The sequence below is a fragment of the Calonectris borealis genome, chromosome 5 (genome assembly GCF_964195595.1).
Source record: "Calonectris borealis chromosome 5, bCalBor7.hap1.2, whole genome shotgun sequence".
Taxonomy (NCBI): Eukaryota; Metazoa; Chordata; class Aves; order Procellariiformes; family Procellariidae; genus Calonectris; species Calonectris borealis.
Window position 1 is genome coordinate 50,328,650 of NC_134316.1, and position 19,890 is coordinate 50,348,539.

The following is a 19,890-nucleotide window of genomic DNA, read 5'->3' on the forward strand; positions in this document are numbered from 1 at the left end:
GACTTCAACCATTCATTCTCATGGACCTTAGTCTTAGAGGGAAAATATTAATCAAATCCAACTCCTGGCTGATGCACTATTTTGTTCCTATAGCACATTCTCCAGTATTTTTTTCAGATTTCTTTTAACTGACCTTAGCAAACCAGCGTCACCAACTTCCCTTGTGGTACTTGCAGAGTCTCGTATATCTGAATTTCAGCAAGTTGTTTTTCCGAAGTTTAACATTACTTAATTTTATTTCATTCTGAATTTCATCACTTCTGTTCAGACCACTCCAAGTTATGTTTTTTCAGTATTGTCTTTGAAGGATGACTTTGATCTATTGGTTCTGGGGCAGCGAGTGAAAAGTATCAAAAGAATATACATTTCAAAAATTAAATTCTGGGAAGTACAGAATTACAAGCAGTACCAGGTAAACACTCTTTGAACATTTGTGATCAGAGCCTAATCCTGTCAATTAGTAAATGCTCTCAGTTGCAAGCCCCTTGTAAAACACACCCCGTAATGAATAATATTACCCTTGGAAGAGTAGCCAATTGAATTGGGATAGCTGGTTTCCAGCACATACATACCCGTGGGTTTGGGGGTGGGCTGGGGAGGGGTGTTATTCAGCCAGCTTTTTTGGCAACCAAGATTCTTGTAGAAATATTGCAAAGGAATCAGAAGCGAGACATCACATTCAGAGCACAGACAATATTTTGCTGCTCAGCCAACTTCTCTTCCCACTAGCTTCCTTTTTCCTGCTCTCAGCAGAAAGGTATCCACTGGCCCATTATTTTTTGTACAGTTTACTTTATTAATGTTCATGAATGGCAAATAAATCTGTGGAATTCAGGAAGTGTTTCACAACCCGAAACAAAGAGCCCTAAATGGATCACAATTTTGTTGCGGGAAATGCTATTCAGCTAGTGCGAGCTGTCAGTATTTCTGACAGTCTGGATTTCGAAATACGTTAGGTAACAGAATCCTTGGTGGGCAGAGGAGCCGAAGTGTAAGCAGCTGACTTAAACAAAGGCAATTCGGAATTAAATTTTCATTCCGTAAGCAGGCTGACCATTATTTGTATTTTCCCGATTGTTTGTTTTTAAAAGCTTTGCAAATGCTAAGCTTGTGCATGAAATGCTAACGGTGCTTTGATGTTTCCTGGCCCAGACACCAGCCTTCCATCTTTTCTACTTAAAAATTTTATCCAGCAGGAAAGCACCTCATCGGATTAATACAGTGTCTTGTCAAGTTTAGGAAAGCTAGTTGCAAATCCGATGTCGGAAAGACAAAAACAAAAATAAGGAAAAGAGGATGGAAAAATGCATTTCCACATTTCTCAAAGAACAAATGTGCAATCTGCAGCAAATCTAAATGGCAGAGTCAACACTTCCAAGTAATTGGTAGAATTTGTCCTCTAGCTAAGTTATTCTGAGGAGCATAAGCAACATAATAAATGACACTTGCTTCTTTCTAAGAATTATGCATGTAATATTGCATATTACAAGGCTTTATACATATGGACAGAAAAGCAGATGGATTCAAGAAAACTTATTAAACTTAAGGCTTACTTGCTACAAGTACACACCTGCACTGCAGAAACAGTGCCACCAGAATCCTCAACCGCAACAGCCACAAAAGAATAAACTCTGTTTGTCCTGTTCATATGATAGAATGAGGCTAAAGCCTTAATTTATGGTGTTAGCACTGCCACAAAATACACTGAAGAATCCCACACAATTTTTAATCTCATTTTAATGGCTCAAGAGATAACTGTGTTGTAAATCCACATGAATTACAAAATGATTACACTAATTTTTCATTCAAAGGTTCTCAAGAATTGTATCAAGTCAACAAAATATATTAGTGTGGCTCACTCTCTAGAAAAATATCTTTTCCATTTAATTCAACTATCTTTAGAGTCCTTTTATAGAATACCATTATCTTCCTATAGAGTGCAGTTATTCCAATTGTTACGTTCTACAGGTTCTTTTTATACAGGCAGATCCCTGACTGCTTTGTTTTTTGTAGTCCTGACAGGTACTAAGCGGTTGCTTGAGAAATGTTTGGTTACAGATTTTTAAAGTAGAGTATCTACTTCCCCGAAGTTTGGGAATATTCAGATCAAAGAGGGCTTTGAATATATAGAGAGAGTTTCTACAACCTGAAATTCAGTGTGAAGTTAGATTTAGGGATTTTGTTCAGATCTATCTTTGCTTATTATTTTGAAACGTTTATGCAGATAGATGTACTGAACAAGACACCACAGAGCACATAAAATTATAGATCGTTAATCAGAGGAGTTTTATTATCTGTCCTTTTTGGAAGTGCTGTAAACGAGACAAATATTTCCGCATTTTCATAAGGTATTAAAATTGATTTCCATTTTAACTGTGGGGCACTGCAATTGCAAATAAAGTAGCCTGTCTATAAAAATGACAGTACCTTTTAACACTTGCTTTTCTTCCTGCAAACTTGTCATAAACAAGCACTAAAACTATCTCCAGTCTAACTCCGTGGCATTTCACAGCTCATACACCTGCAGCGTTGGCTCACAGTACCTTGCCAGCAAAACACAAGGTGTCACCTCCAACAGCCAGCAATCACAAATTTACCAAACTCGTCATCTTTTGAGATGTTCTACAGCTTAATACCATTTCAGAGAAAACTGTCTGTCTTGTTTTCCCAAGGGATGGGCAGACATTTAGCACCTGGGAGAACTGCATGTGCCCAAGACCAGCAAAGTGAGAGGGTGCACCCCTCCGAGAGGAGCCCAGGACACGTGTGGCACCTCACCCCCACCTGCGCTAACTGACACCTCGCCACAAGAAAGCACGCCGCGGTGGGAATGCCCTTCGCTATCACAAGCGCTCGGTTCTGCGGTGCAGGAGCAGGAAACCTCATCACAGGTTTCCTCACTTTACTGGGTGGCTTGAACACGCCGAGGCCGAACGAGAGCCCGTGCAGGAGGGCAGCAAGCCGCCCGTCCAGCACGGCCCCAGTAAGTGAACCGGGTCTAGTGAATCTCTGCCCCGACCCTTGTCAGTCATCACTTCTCCATTGCACGTCCTCAGGAGTACCACATTCACGACGGGTGTCACACAAACCTCTGCTGAACAGAGGTGAACAGCCGCACTCTGAATTACTCAGCAGGTTGGAGTGTGCGTGGAGCCCCGGTACCAGACCGCTGGTTCAGCTTCTCTGGTCAGCGCAACCAACTGAACCGTCTCGCAGCCTCTTTGCAGGGCTGTAAGAACTGGTACCTAGGTAGGACCAAGCTACTGCTTAGACTCCTGAGTAAAACTGAAGGTAGAGGACAACAGGATACACATCAGCCTGCTATCCAAGCAGACACTTTGATACCAAGTGGCTGTTTAGACGTACATGAAGTTGCTGAATAACTAGGAATTTGGTCCTTATTTTTATTTCTGCACTTAGTGTTGCATCACTAACAGAGAGTCTGCCTTTATAAGAAAGTGTATGTTTTTACAAAGGACGTCAGATCTTTTTAAAACAATTCCAAGATAAAGCAAAGTCCATTTCCAATCCTTGCCAAGATGCAGAGAGAAAAAACCACTTTAAAGGAGGTGGGAATCTTTAGTAGTTGTGTATGTAATCAAGTTTCATGATTTGAACAGGACTTGAAAATGTATATGTTATTTTTGTTAAAGCAAAAAGCAATGTTCTAAGCACACACCACTACAGAACCTCCTTAATGACCTATGTAAAATTAGCAACTGAACAGTTAAAGATACGTTTTTTACATTTCATTTGCATTGGCTCTGCATTTAAATATTTTCCCATAACAATAATGGGTCATATACATAGTTTTATATTCAGTAAAGTTACATCGGGAATTGATTTGGCTCTCTATTCTTTCAGGGTCCTGTCTGCTTTGTATGAATATAAATGGCCTCAGCGGAGTTCTGTCAGTTTATAGCAGCAGAAAATCAAGGCCAGAGGATCAAAGGGTCTTTTCCATAAGAGCAGAGATTTGTTTCCATGCCATCTTCTTCAAAAGGTTCTGAATTATCTGGTGAGTACTCTCCATACTAAAATTATTTTCTTTCCGTGGCACTGTGTATATACAAGTGTATATAATGGTACCTTTGTGCATTAAGAGAAATATATTTAGAACCGTAATAATGTCTGAGTCAGACAGATTTGTCTGTATCTCTTTTAATTTCTTCAATTTTTATCTTACTCTTTCACAACCATTACCTAAGCAAATTACTCTTCCTTTTACACCCACAAGGAATAACTCTGAGCATTAATAATATCCGAGCTTGCACCACAGCCAGCCAAGGAAACAACCCTTCAGATTCCTGCCCCAGTGGAAGGACTACTACACTTCCCATAAAACTCAAGGAGTTCCTCCCTATAACCCAGGATCCATCAACAGTGTGGAAAGAAATAGTATCCTTCTGGTAACACCCAAGTAAGCAGCAAGTTTAATAGAGAGAAGCTCACTGACTGATACCGATGCATCTCTCTATTGCACTTCAGACATCAATGAGGTCATGAATACAAAGGAATTAGAGAGATGCATCACACAGCCTTCACTTCCAACAGGTTCACCCAACATCAGAGATTTTGCAGTTCAAAATCCTCGTCAGTGTGGTAGGGAGAAAATCCTATTCCCTACTGCAGCAGCCCCTAAGTCGATTCCAACTAGCACTCGAAGTTTCCTGTTCCATGCGTGGGTTTTGCCTTTAATTCTTTTGGAAAACAGGAAAAATATTTAGAAAAGACCATAAATAGAAAAGGATAATGTCCCTCACTAACCCCTGCTGAAAATATTAAATATTAAAGAGAATACAAGCTACAAGAGGAAAAGAGATATATTATTCAGACTCCAAACCACCTCACAAACACTGAAACAATTCCAGGTAACTAACACCATGTACATGTATAAAATTCAACATGCACATAAAGTATGTTCTTAAAAATGACAACCTGGTCATGGAGAAGAGGAAAATATGCCTCCTCTGTGAAGAATAATCAAATGAAAGGTACGAGCCAAAAACAACCACAGGGGCAGGCCAATAAAATGTCATGTTCAGAAAATGTAGCCTACATTGCCTGATCTCCACTGTGATATTCATCTCTGTTAACAAAGCAAAAATCTAACTCATGAGTGGTGTAAATGTAAGTGGATTATCCCCATTTCTCTGCGTAAGATGGATGTCGCTGAAGAGTTCCAATTTTGTTGGGTATTCTGCAGCAAAGTGTTTCTTTATATCAAACGGAACCATATAATGACTATACTGAATGACACTTATGGAGCATAATAGGTACTCCGAACATTTGGTAAGAGAATCATCTGCCTACGAGAGAAGGAACTGAACGGCTGGATGTATCCCTAATGTACAGGGAAATATTGATAATGAAATGAACAGAAATGTACTTACAGCTTCCAGAGCTGATTTGGCCTGAAGATCATTATGAACCCCTAGACAAGTTTTCTCATTGACTCTACCAGCAATAGGATTCCAACAGGACTGAGCTACAGTTTCTCTCTCTCATATCTTTCTTAAAAAAAAACACAAAAAAAAGTGCCAAATTCATCATTCCACAAACCCACAAAAGTCCACCTTTATTTATGGTTGATTCTTTGTCTGCAGGATAGCAAACTCTGTACACAGAGATCTCTTAGACTGAAGGTTCCTTACTTTATCTTTGCTGTACACACATACGTTAATGAGGTTGTCTCCCTTATTTTTCTGTTGAGGCTTTTAAAGGCTGACCTTGCTATCTTTGTACAACAGTTCTCAATTTCTTCCGCCCAGCTTTGCTCATGGAGCTCTTCCAGAACTTACTTCTTATCCTTCCCATTTATACACATTATCTGTGTCTTCCAGAAGATGAATTAATAAATAGATCTGCTCAGGAATTTTTAGCTGAATGTTTCACTGGAAAATTCCAGTTGGATCTGAAGCACTTAATTCAAAATATCTTGGGTTCAACAAAACACTTCATTGAATTCAAATGAATTCACATTTTTAAAAAAAAAAATATTTCCCAAATACAGCAGAATCTGCTATACAGCCAATTGCACCAAAAACTGTTTTAACTACAGCACAGGCATCCTCTTGAGTGTAGATATTATAAATAAATTTCTCATTACCTTCTACCAGCAAGGTCCTACACAGACCAGTTTTTCTATACAACATACTTGTAGTTTTATATCACTCTCCTTAAACATCTTGTCTGAGACCACTTTCTTTTCGGTTTTTTGTTAATCTCACTCTTAAATTATATCCCCCTAATCAAGGTAAATACCATTCCTCAAAACAAATGCTATTCAGATTTCAGTGGTGCATGATTATAGTCTACAAAATTACTGATCCAGAAAATTTCCTTTGGAGCATCAAAGCAGCTTTCTTTGCTTTTATAAATTGCTGACAATGGAGCAGCCAACCATCCAGAGCCTTTAAACAACCTGTGGTTTGGTCCCTGGTCTGTCTGCTCGGGCACTCTTCCCATATTCATCATGTTAATCACCCACTGAGAAGCAATGGAGATAAGCCAAGGACAAAATGTTGGTCAATAAACTTTAGCTAATGCAGTTATACCAGAAAAAGACCAATAATACAATTCAGTGTTGTGATGTTAAACCGAGCCTTAAGAGCAAAGCTTCTACAATAAGCTGAAAAAAATGAATTCTGAACACCTCATAGCAAGAGTACATAGTACCTTGTGTCAGAGATGCACACTCCTCTTTCCCACCCGTACTACCTGCCTTTACTCAACTCCAGAGTTTGCTGTATTTCAGTGATGCTGAGTGTAAGCCGTAAGTTGTATTTGGAAACATCTCCTGTAAAAAAATGTAAAATCTGATAGCCCTTCAATGCCAATTCCTTTAATGGATGAGATCACTATTTTTTCCTCTGTGAAGAAGGCTTTCTGTAGCAGTTCATGATTTAATTCAATTTTGATTAATTCAAAAAGTTTATTGGAAACAGGAATATTTATTTCTCTGCAGAACTGAAGTAACCCAAAACACACGAGAAAAAAAAACAACATTCCCGGATTTATTCACTCATATAACTCTGTGTATTTAAGTCTTATAACGATAGGGAAAGAGTTTATAGACTGATTTGTCAGCTGCAAAAAGCTCTTATTTGCATTACTGAAAGAACCAGGTAAAAGGCATCTTTAAGACTAGCTTTGCGCTAGTCAGGAACTGAATCAGTACCAAATATAAGCCAGAGTAGCCATAGCGCTATTCTGAATTCCACCAGCTTGTTTTAGTCCTACGGAGCAATTACGCCAGCATACCTCGCCTCAGCCAATACAGGATTCGCCCCGCTCAAGGATTTTTCTACAAAAGGGAATTTACGGCTGCCATTCGAGACATCCTTCCGACTGCCTTGTACACCTGGAAAACAACAAAGTAGCTGAGCACTGGGGCCTAAAAATATTAAAGGTCACTGATCCGTACAAAAATCCCATTGGGTTTAGGGACAAATACAGACCTCCTTAGCCAACCTGAATGCCTAAGCAAATCAGTGTACAGACATAAAAAGGATGGAAATACTTCCCCTCTGGCTGAAGGGCTACCATACAAGCAACTCTGGGCAAGCACCATCTTCCTATTCTGTGTTCTCATTAGGACTAGGAGGAGGTACAGGGAAAGGCAAGCCCAGGCTCCAAGGCACCTTGGTAGAACAAACAAAAAAATCTCGAGGATGTCATTTAATGGCCACATAAATAAAAACACTAAATAAGGGTACAATGAAGAGCTAGATTTACCCCCTAAAAATGTTATTTCAACAGCACTGCACAGAATGCCTTTGACTCAGTCTTCAGCTCCTGCTGATTTGACATCTGTGCCAGTTTTCTTCTCTTCAGACAATTCCATAATGGCCTTCAGCTCAGCTTCAGAGAACTTGGGGGTCAGTGCCACATTGTCATAATCAAATTCTTCATCAAGTGAGAATGGTTGAACATCATCCCCTAGTAGCTGTAATGAGGAAAAACAGACACATAAATAATATTGCTGCAAGTGATGATAAGGAAGCTCAAAATATAAACTTCTAATTAATATTTAATTAAACTATTTTTTCTGACTCTAGCACTCTCAGCTGATTAAGCTCTTTTTAAGTAAAAGAATAAATTCAATTATTCAATTTGACCTAATTTAAGCCATTTAATGTGCCCCATTTGTACTGCACTGTATCTGAATGAATATCATTAGCTAATTTTGCTCAAGGCAAGGAATCTAAAAATCTCCCTTGCACACATTTATTACGTTCCTGCCACTTGCAGTGGCAGGGCTGTGGGGATATGGACAAGTTATGTAGTTATGTTAAATTTCAAAGACAGATTCCGTATCCTTAAAATTTGGGCTAGTATCACATAAAGCTTCCGTGCACATGCTTCCCAGAACACAGTTTCAGTAAAGGAAATGCCTGAAATGAGCAAAATGACACATAATCAATTTTCAGACTTTAATAATTTCTTTTCACCATCTCAGAGATATGCAGTTGGCTAGTTTGGATTTCTTGCACGATGAACATAGTCTTACTGCATTTGCCAATATTTGCTTTGTTGACAGAGTGTATAGCATTTCTGTATTGCTTCTCGTTGAAATATCTTAGAATAAATGCTCTGCCTATAACATAAAATAATGAAAACAAATAACTATGGCAGGCTGCATGCTGATAAGGAACTGCAGGGGACCATGACACAAAAGGTTTATGTTAAGCAGTTACATAAAATTAATTCCAGAGCTACACAGGAGACACATCCTCACTGCCCAAACTGTACAGGAATGCTCCCTGTCCTTTGAGATGTTAATATAAAATGTCTAGAAATTTCAACCATGATAAATAGCGCAACTGTTCAAGGGCTCTGTGTTTCAAAGATTTAAGTACTTCAGTACCAAATCAGCAAAACATTTAAACCCATGCTTATTTTTTCAAACTTCTGATGAATCCTCATGAAGCCAATGACTACTGACGTATCTGAAGTTAAAAATACACTTATTTGCTTTGCTGAAAGGGAGGAAGAACACTCAGCATCTTATGGTCACTGCTCAGTTCAGAAGGCACAGTATCCCACACCATTTCTGGTACCATTTTGTAAGAAGCTGTATTGACACAGTTAATGCCATCCAGTAAGTCAGAGAAGTGGTAGCTGGATTCCCCGCAGGTGGCCGGGCACCTGACAGACGTGGCAGCGAGTATCTTGCAAGTATCTACATCCTTTATTAATAAACTGTAATATTGCCTGATTGATCAGGAAATCCTTTTTCTGTGTTTGTATAGTTTTATTAATCATCTGTATTGCTTAATGTTCTAGGGACCTGGCTTACATTGGCTTCAATAGATGCTGGAGCATATAAATCATCCTAGATGCAGACCTGTAGACCATGGGCATTTACAAATGAGAAAAACAAACTTTGTAGATAGAGTTGGTCTAGAAAACAGTATTCATTCTGCATGCAAAGATTATCTTGCTTATGTCCATAGACTATCCCAGGTAAACCATCATTAACTTTTATAAATAGCACATTCAAGAAATGTTTACATGAGACACAGCTTGCACACAAGCTCTCTTTCCCATTAAGGCTAAGGTCAACTCCCTGACCTCCTCACCATATTAATGTCCAGTTTCATCTTTTCCACAGGCAAAGCCTCCTAAAATTCCATGCCAGTAAGGGTACCAGCAACTGGGTAACAACGGATACCAGCAACCAGGGTTCATTACTACCTGTCTTTCATTTGCAGAAATACAAAACACTCTTCTAAAATATGATGCAAGGTGCAAATATTTTTCATTTAGCTTAGTTGTAACAATATTTGTTACCATTTTTCATTTAGCTTAGTTGTAACAATATTTGTTACCACATCCATAGGTAACTAAGCTAAGAAGAGTTTAAATTACAGTAAGCCTTCATAGGGATTCTACAAAAACCAATCTATTCTTCCTCTGCCAACATAGTTATGGAAAATATACACACATTCACTATGCCCTTGTGTTGACCTCCATGTCATTCCAGGAACATGTTATGCATGTGCAGAGAAAGATTGGAAAAACTTTTGTTTAAAAAACTCGACCCCAACATGCTAACTGAAATTAGATGCCAAAGTAGAACACACCCAACTTCACTCTTAGCAAGTTTTCTGTAACCCACTCATTGCACATTTAAAAAGTTTATTCACATTGCATATTTATCAGCGTGCTTCATCTCTCAAATGAGGACTCAAAGCACTAGGGATTCTATTTTTGCTTCTTCTCCCAAGAAGCCATTCACTTCAACCTTCCATGCAGACAAGCAATCTAAATTTTTTATACTGCAAACTGCAATTTTGATCTATTTCAAAAGGAAGACATTTTGCAATAGAACACCGAATCCTCTGAGCTGATCAAGTTATTATCTTGTTATTTTTGCCTAAGGAGCCAAGAGAAATATGTGAATTTCAGGTGTCTAATTTAACATCTAATTGAAATCTTTTTGAGAGCTCTCTGGGAATAGAATTTTGCTCTATTAGAAAACTGCCAGTTTGCTTAAGATTGCTCCTGTGATTTACTCTCTGAAGAAAAAATCATTTTCATTTACAGTTCCTGCATGTCCAAATTAAAGGGGAAAGGAATGTAATGTTCATATTAATAACTGAAGTATTTTGCTACAGGCTGTTTTACAAAGTAATGTTGTAAATAAAATACCTTAAAGTTGAGACTTTCAAAAGTCTATTAATACTTGGCAACTCAGTTCTTTTTATTAATCTGTGTGGAGTTACAGTTAACCGAACAGCTTGTCTCTGTCCTTCTAAAATCTTTATTTCTGTGTAATTATGGCACTCTATGATTCACTTGTTCAAATTATGTAAAGGATGCACATACACTCACCAATGATTTAATTGTATAAGCAAGGGAAAACTTCCTAGTTCAATACCAAGAAGTAAAAAAGCGGGGGCAGAGGCATGTATGCTATTATTTCATATAAGCTTAATAAATACTGGGGTACTTGGGAGAAAAAAAAAGTTTGTCTTGAGCTTGGATTGGGAGTCAATAAATCTTGACCAATTTTCCACTTCTGCTTCATCATTCTGGACAAGTCACTCAACCTCTGTGTCTTTACTGGCCTCTGAGAAGATGCAACGCTTCCATCTTCTTTCACTTAGTCAATCCTGTCTTTAAGCTCTTCCTTGTTCTTGTTGCATTTATACATAGCACTTAGCAGAAAAAAACCTCAGGTGAGGCCTATCAGTAAAACCTTAAACCAAAGGAACTCAATGGAAGCTGTATTTTAGGTTATAGATGCTGCCATTCCACAGATAAAGATAAAAAGATAGGCACGGTAAATACTTTTTTGAATGCTCAAACTAAAGATAAACAATGGAGAATAGAAGGGTAGAATTCATCTTTCCTAATCCCGGCCATATAAAAATTAGGCTTTTAGATTAAGGTAGTCAATTAGCCAAAAAAGACCAGCCTGAGAGTCAGCCTGTGGACAGAGAGAAGTATTTGTAATAACATCTTAGGACAAACGTCTACAGCACGTGGGATGAATTACTTTCTGGAGGTGCTTATCTCCCCCTCTTGATGACAGAAGGACTAAATTAGACTAAATTTAAAGCTGAAGTTAGGTGAGATGAACCCCACTTCGAACGCATGTTTATAGTGATGGAAAATATGCATTCACCTGCACTCACACGTATGCAAGGGGGAAATAAGAACAAATAAAGACCTTAGGAAGCAGACATTAAGACATACTGTTAATTAACAAAACTATGATGTCTTTTATGAAAGGAAATATTAAGTAGAAATAAAGGAGAGAAGAAATATCTGGGTAGGGAAGGTAAATGTTCTATGATGACGTACTTCAACCATGGAGTGAATGCTGTTTCAACTTGCAGTGGCCTGTGGGAGGTCACGTATGCTGCACTGTCGATACTGGAATGCAGGAATATATTTATGTCTAAAACCCGGGAAGAAAGATGAAGCAACATTGGTGGACAACACAAATAATTTGCTGTGTTATTCACTAAGCCTCTTCCCAACAGTTTTTGACAGAAAAACATTTTCAGGGAGACAAGTTGTTCTTTAACATTTAGCCAAGTTATACACTGGGTCTTAGCAGAGCTTCTTTTTTTAAACTTTCCCTAGCAATATGTTCAGAGATATACACTTTCCCCTAAAGTCCTTCACAAATATGTGCATAGCATAGACATTCGACACCCTACGTTGCACTATTAAGCTTGTTTATTTTTCATAGGGAATGGTTTTCCGTTCTCTATGGAAACCGAGTAAGCACCCACATTCTGTTGCCCTTCCCTAACAGATTTGTTCTGACGGACAGAAAACAGTCTCATTTCAAAGCAGGGATGTCTCCAGGAGGGCCGACTTCGGCCTGTTTAGGAGCCTGGTTGACAGAGTCCCTTAGGAGGCAGTCCTGAAGGGCAAAGGAGTCCGGGAAGGCTGGACATTCTTCAAGAAGGAAATCTTAAAGGTGCAGGAGCAGGCCATCCCCATGTGCCGAAACACGAGCCGATGGGGAAGACGACCAGCCTGGCTGAACAGAGAGCTTTGGCTGGAACTCAGGAAAAAAAGGAGAGTTTATGACCTTTGGAAGAAGGGGCAGGCAACTCAGGAGGACTACAAAGGTGTCGTGAGGTTATGCAGGGAGAAAATTAGAAGTGCCAAAGCCCAAGTAGAACTTAATCTGGCTACTGCGGTAAAAGACAATAAAAAATGTTTCTATAAGTACATTAACAGCAAAAGGCGGGCTAAAGAGAATCTCCATCCTTTATTGGATTCAGGGGGAAACATCGTGACAAAGGATGAGGAAAAGGCTGAGGTACTTAATGCCTTCTTTGCCTCAGTCTTCAATAGTAAGACCAGTTGTTCTCGGGGTACCCAGCCCCCTGAGCTGGGACGGGAAGCAGAATGAAGCCCCCATAATCCAAGGGGAAATGGTTAGTTGTTGCAGCATACATGCACAGCCTTTATCATAACAGGGCAGCCCTACCATCTCTCTCCATTCATTGCACCTCTCTCCCTCTGTCTCTCTCCTTTGCCTCTCTTATCTTCCTTCTGGCAATGATCACACATCTACTCACAATTCCCTTCACCTGTTTCTGTTCTTGAATCAGCTGGTACTCATTAGGCCACCTCTTAATTCTTCTCCACATCTCCCCCTTTTTGTTTATGGTTTTGTAGCATTGCCAAAGTCCTATCCGAAACTCCCAATTCCAGAATTCTTCTCCACATCACCCCCTTTTTTGTTCTCAATTGCCAAATTGTTCATTATGTTCACTAGAACAACTTCATATTCAAGTGAAACCTGTGACCCATATTCTTTTATTGATTTGCGTACCTCCTTAATCACCTCATATGGTGGACAAACTTAACATTTCTAATTCTTTTCCCTATTCTCCATAACCCATATTCTTTTATTGATTTGCATACCTCCTTAATCTAATTCTTTTTCCTATTCTCCATAACCCATATTCTTTTATTGATTTGCATACCTCCTTACACAAACTTAACATTTCTAATTCTTTTTCCTATTAACATTTCTAAATTCTTTTTCCTATTCTCCATCACACAGTTCACTTTCCTCTAGAACATCACTGATACATGTGTGTGTGGGTATGAATCCCTGCAGCAGATCTTCTTGGGGTGGGAGGGCGGGAACAAATGGTGCTTTAGCCTCTATCGCTGTAAAACTTCATCCGCCATTGGCGCAAGTTCAAATGAACCTTTCTTATCTTTTGATTTTCCCTCCAGAATTGCTGCCATTACATTCACTAGAACAAGTTCATCTTTAGCCTCTGTTTCTGTAAAGGTTCATCCGCCGTTGGCGCAAGTTCAAATGAATCTTTCTTATCTTTTGATTTTCCCTCCAGAATTGCTGAATCAGTCACGTTTTGCAACACCTGCTCTGCAGGATGCAACTTCTGCAGAGCTGCATACACACAATATTCCTTCTAGAACTTCTAGTTGCAAAGTTTTCCTCGTCTGCAGTTCTTCTACTGAGATGCCGACTGCCCCATAACTAATGTATGAAGTTCATATAACTTCCCCGCAGCTGCTCACCTCTGTATCCGTTTCCTTTCAACGGCTTTTTTCTTTTATCCCGTTTCCTTTCAACGGCTTTTTTTTCTGTTTCCTTTCAACAGCTTCTATCCCATTTCCTTTCAACGGCTTTTTTCCTGTTTCTTTTCAACAGCTTTTGCAGTTCAGCGGGGCTCGCCACCGGATATTTCTATTTCCTTTCTTCAAGACCTTCTTTCTTCAAGTTTTCTTCTTTCAGTCCCTGTTCGGGCGCCAATTGTTGCAGCATGCAGATACAGCCTTTATCATAACAGGGCAGCCCTACCATCTCTCTCCATTCATTGCACCTCTGTCTCTCTCCTTTGCCTCTCTTATATCTTCCTTCTGGCAATGATCACATGTCTGCTCACAATTCCCTTCACCTGTTTCTGTTCTTGAATCAGCTGGTACTCATTAGACTACCTCTTAATTCTTCTCCACAGTTAGTGACCTGCTACACCACTTAGACACACACAAGTCTATGGGGCCAAGGGTACTGAGGGAGCTGGTGGAAGTGCTCACCAAGCCACTTACAATCATTTATCAGCAGTCCTGGCTAATCGGAGAGCTCCCAGTTGACTGGAGGTTACCAAATGTGACGTCCATCTACAAAAAGGGCTGGAAGGAGGTTCCAGGGAACTACAGGCCTGTCAGTCTGACCTCAGTGCCGGGGAAGATTATGGAGCAGATCATCCTGAGTGCCATCACGTGGTACGTACAGGACAACAGGGTGATCAGGCCCAGCCAGCATGGGTTTATGAAAGGCAGGTCCTGCTTGACCAACCTGATCTCCTTCTATGACCAGGTGACCCGCCTAGTGGATGAGGGAAAGGCTGTGGATGTGGTCTGCCTGGACTTCAGTAAGGCCTTTGACACTGTCTCCCACAGCATTCTCCTGCAGAAGCTGGCTGCTCATGGCTTGGACAGGCGTACTCTTCGCTGAGTAAAAAACTGGCTGGACGGCCGGGCCCAGAGAGTTGTGGTGAACGGAGTTAAATCCAGTTGGCGGCCAGTCACGAGCGGTGTTCCCCAGGGCTCAGTACTGGGGCCGGTCCTGTTCAATATCTTTATCAACGATCTGGACGAGGGGATCGAGTGCTCCCTCAGTAAGTTTGCAGATGACACCAAGTTGGGCGGGAGTGTTGATCTGCTGGAGGGCAGGAAGGCTCTGCAGAGGGACCTGGACAGGCTGGATCGATGGATTGAGGCCAATGTATGAGGTTCAACAAGGCCAAGAGCCGGGTCCTGCACTTGGGTCACAACAACCCCAGGCAAGGCTACAGGCTTGGGGAAGAGTGGCTGGAAAGCTGCCCAGAGGAAAAGGACCTGGGGGTCCTGGTTGACAGCCGGCTGAACATGAGCCAGCAGTGTGCCCAGGTGGCCAAGAAGACCAACGGCATCCTGGCCTGTATCAGAAATAGTGTGGCCAGCAGGAGCAGGGAGGTGATCGTGCCCCTGTACTGGGCACTGGTGAGGCCGCACCTCGAATCCTGTGTTCAGTTTTGGGCCCCTCACTACAAGAAGGACATGGAGGTGCTGGAGCGTGTCCAGAGGAGGGCAACGAAGCTGGTGAAGGGCCTGGAGCACAAGTCTTATGAGGAGCGGCTGAGGGAACTGGGGTTGTTTAAACTGGAGAAGAGGAGGCTGAGGAGACCTCATCGCGCTCTACAACTACCTGAAAGGAGGTTGTAGCGAGGTGGGGGTTGGTCTCTTCTCCCAAGTAACAAGTGATAGGACAAGAGGAAATGGCCTCAAGTTGCGCCAGCGGAGGTTTAGATTGGATATTAGGAAAATTTCTTCACCGAAAAGATTATCCAGCATTGGAACAGGCTGCCCAGGGAAGTGGTTAAGTCACCGTCCCTGGAGGTATTTAAAAGACTGTAGATGTGGCGCTTAGGGACATGGTTTAGTGGTGGACTTGGCAGTGTTAGGTTTATGGTTGGACTCAATGATCTTAAGGGTCTTTTCCAACCTAAATGATTCTATGATTCTATTCCAGGCAAAATCTTTTTCTCTTTCTAAATGAGTCCTGCCATAAGCAATGCAAGACTTAATTTTCAAGGCAATGACAATTTGAAGCACTGAGGGATTTTAAAATGGACCTATTCAGTTTTGACAGTTCTAAAAATCAGTTATATTATCTAAATGAAGGCACAAATATGTGTATAATTTAGGTGAAAGACTGCCTTCATCTCGAGTAGCCTGGCACCAACCAAACGGTTGTGAAAATCATGTCTTTCTCCTTGAAAAATGCAGCAACCCTTAACCAATGTAATAATACTCAGTTTCTTTTTCATAACCCAACTTTTCCTCAAATGGAAATGAATTTTGCATGCAGTGGGATCTTCATCTATTTTTCATGAATTATAGTTTAGAGTCATATGCAATCCTTTATGAACACTGCAGGCTGCTACAACCGTCTTCTTTGGTTTTATACAGAAGTTATCAAATGAGAAAACTATAAAACCTCATTCCGGGTTTTTTTTGTGTGCCACTGGATATTTCTCAAGGCAAAAACCTTGAATTATGTCAATCCTTAGGGAAAAGAGTGAGTATTTTTATTCACAGAATGGTGGGTATTAAAGCTTGAAAGGTCATTTTAGAACATTTACTTTTTCCCAAAGCAGACTTGTTCCTTATAGTAAAGAGTTTATTGCAAAGAACTAAACACAATTGAGCTCAGGAAAGGAGGCACCATATGCACTGCTATAACATCAATCCTTCACTGGTCACACATCATTTATAAACTTGATTTAAGCCTCATGGGACATCAATAAGCATATGAAACTATCAAAACTGGCCCATTTTAGCCGGAAGCTAACTTCAGCTTCTATTACAACGATCAGGCAGGGGAAAAGAGTGGTGAAGAATTCTCTGCAATAGAAACATCCCCAAGAGTTAATGCTCACACTGACTATAGGAAGCTTAATGACTTAAAATAAGCCTGTGAGCAATCCACACCTTCTGTTCCAGTTTGAAAAGAACTGAAATTCTGAGGGAAAATGGCAATTCTAAATTAAAGCTTGTATTGATTGTGTCTGATTAAAAGACTCAGACTCCATAATGCAAACCTTTCCACACCAGACCTAGACAATGCAGATCCTCAGCAGCATCTTGCTACTACTCATTTCCAAGAGGAAAAATCCCAATTCTGATCACAATATATTCTAAAACCTTTTTTTCTTTTAAATGTCACGTTAAAGGGATCATTCACCACCTCCTTGTTGCAGAAGATGGTTCCTGTATTCAGCCCAATGAGAACTGCAGGATGTTGTAAGACGCTGAGATCACTGGAAAATTAACTGGCCCATCATTCTACATAAGTAACAATTTGTTAAAAGGTCAGGAAGTGCAAGAGTTGACTTGAATATTCTGTGAGTTACACCAATTAAATATTCAAAAGCCCACATACAGTTTGAAGTATTGAAGTACACATTTTGAAAATGTAGGATTATATAGTAGCAGTGTGCAGATAAAATAGTACCTTTCTATTAGAGTGTTTATGTCAATTTTTAATGTATTTAAGAATTCATTAATAATTTAAAAATTAATAATGTGATTTGTTAACTCATAGCAGTTCCACACACTCCATCTATATCCCTCTGTTCTTGTGGAAATAACATTAGAAGCCAATAGGTAAAAAAAAACACCTCAAATCCCCAATGTTTAAATAAATAAATCCGACCTCATACCTCTTGGGTTTTGCTGTCCGATGGCTGTGGAACCGACAAGGTTCTGAAATTCAGTTTAATAGGCTTATCAAAAAAGGGTGTACAGTAAGTCTCTGTCTGTTCCACCTCTCCTGGGAGAACTAATGACCCTGCTGAACAAAAAATAGTCAACTTTACCCTTCCATTCAATATATAGTATAAATTAGCAAAATCCTGTGTAAAATCCTGTAGTGCTCAGACAGAGCCAGAAGCTTGTTAGTCAGTGTGCTGTACTTATTGTTGCATAATATATAATATAGGCAGCTATCTTTAAAACAGATCCACGCAGTCCTGAGCTAAAAATAAATAGATAATAAAATATACTATACTAAGGAAGAATCAAACCTGGTTGAAAATAGCCAGGTAGCTCTTCTTTCTTGAGGACACTGAATTAAAATTCTGGATGTAGACACTCCTAAACTCAGAGAACACCTCTTTCATAACAAAGAAGGTAGGTCCTGAGCAGAGATGTCTGCAGTAGGAGTTACAAAATACCAGACTGAATCCTGGTCTCGCCATTGATTAGCTGGGCAGCCTCATTCAATTCTCTTTTGCTAGAATTTCACCACCTGTACGTTGGACATAAAGAATCTTTGCAAAGCATCTTAACATGACTCTCCCGAAACATTAAGTAAAAATACCTGGTAGAAGTACCAATATTCCCCACTACAGTGTGCCAGATGACTGTCTTGTCCAAGGATATGTCATGGATGTTTGTTCCTCCCTGAGCTTTCCAAAAAGAGGTACTTTAGAGGACTTCCCCATATGTGGGACACAGGAACGGTGTAAAGTAACCTTTCCACACGGGCAGGATTTGGTCCACAGTTCACAAACGCATAGATTTTCTGAATCGCTTTTCCTTTACATACTCAAGCAAAACATTCATACTGGGAACAGTGGGTTTGCTTTCTGTGACGGCTCAGAAGGATATGCCTTAGGTTTAGAAATATCTTTTAACATGAATCAATCTCAGCTCTGCTACAGCACAGATGACCATCTTGTCTCAGCAATGTTTTTATGAAGGAACTTAAGGGGACCATATGTCTTGCAATTTAGTCAAAAGATTATGTAAATCTACCTACTATTTTTTCTGGCTGATACAGAAGTTTCTTTACAGCTTTATACTACATTTTAGTAGCTTGATTTCCTCTTGAAATCTCAGAATAAATTTGCAAAGTGTTGCTTCAATGTTAGTTAATGGAACCAACAAGTGGGTACATAGATCCAGGGTGAAAAGGAAGAAGTGGCGATTTATCTCTACCTGCACACTTTTACCACAGTAGTGGAGTTACGGACCTCTCATTCTCCTGTAAATCTGCATTTGAAAATAATGATTTCCTAGCTAGGCCTTCGTAAAAAATCCATGATCGAATTCTTCATTTAGTTTTCTTCTGGGAATTGTGTACTATTTCAGAGCCAGCAGGGCTTTGGGCTTGTAAAGTAGAATGTTGTTGAAAAAAGAGCTGAATTCATTCCCTTGGGTATCTCATTCCTGGATTTTTGTCTTTTGGTTCATGATTCACGTATAAGTGGTTTCCAGTTTTCATCCCTATTCTCTTGGTTGCTTATATCTATCTCCAGTCATTTATGTGCTTTCAGTACTTGTTCTCAGCATAGCATCTGATCTTATTCTGCATCAGTTATATGTGAAAGTTTTCTGAAAAGAACAGTGCGGTCCACAGGTATATATGCTATGTCTATATATGCTCTGCAACTGCTTTTTTCGATCTTTCATAACTTGGGTCAAAACTATTTGTAGGACAGAAGGAAGGTGTGAATGCTTATTTAAAGGCAATGGCATCTTCCGCTATTGTTTCAAACTTGCGCCCTAAATATATACCCTCAGGAAAGAAGGAAAGCCTGGACATCAGGCGGTTTGTATCACCTCCTGATATAAACACTGATTATTTCTGTACTAAGAGCTTCCCCCCACAGACCAATCTGCGGAGAGAAGATGAGGAGGAAGCACCGTTATGCAACAGTCTGGCAATGGCTCAGAAAGACAACTCTTAAAAATTAGGACAACAGAAGGAAATTTATTTTTGCTTTTAGCAAGAAGTGCTTGTCATACTTAGAATGTCAATTCCACTATTTTAAGGCTCGTTAGTAATGCAAACAATGTTTCCAATTCCCTTCAATCACCCCATAAGAA

The 19,890-nt window shown here is 40.0% G+C and overlaps 1 protein-coding gene across 14 annotated transcripts in view; it reads right to left on the minus strand.

Annotated features, from left to right (window-relative positions):
• Window positions 1–1,719: 1,719 nt before the first annotated feature.
• IFTAP (intraflagellar transport associated protein) overlaps window positions 1,720–19,890 on the minus strand; it is a 52,108-nt gene continuing 33,937 nt past the window's right edge. For 7 of the 14 annotated variants that reach the window (XM_075152383.1, XM_075152377.1, XM_075152376.1 and 4 more), the window contains 2 exons: window positions 17,721–17,851; window positions 1,720–7,948 (listed from right to left, as the gene is read on the minus strand). In XM_075152383.1, the coding sequence (XP_075008484.1) occupies window positions 7,784–7,948; window positions 17,721–17,851 (296 nt within the window). In that variant the 3' untranslated portion in view covers window positions 1,720–7,783. The remainder of the gene's footprint in view (window positions 7,949–17,720; window positions 17,852–19,890) is intronic. The other 7 variants (XM_075152389.1, XM_075152385.1, XM_075152384.1 and 4 more) reach the window with 6 other exon arrangements.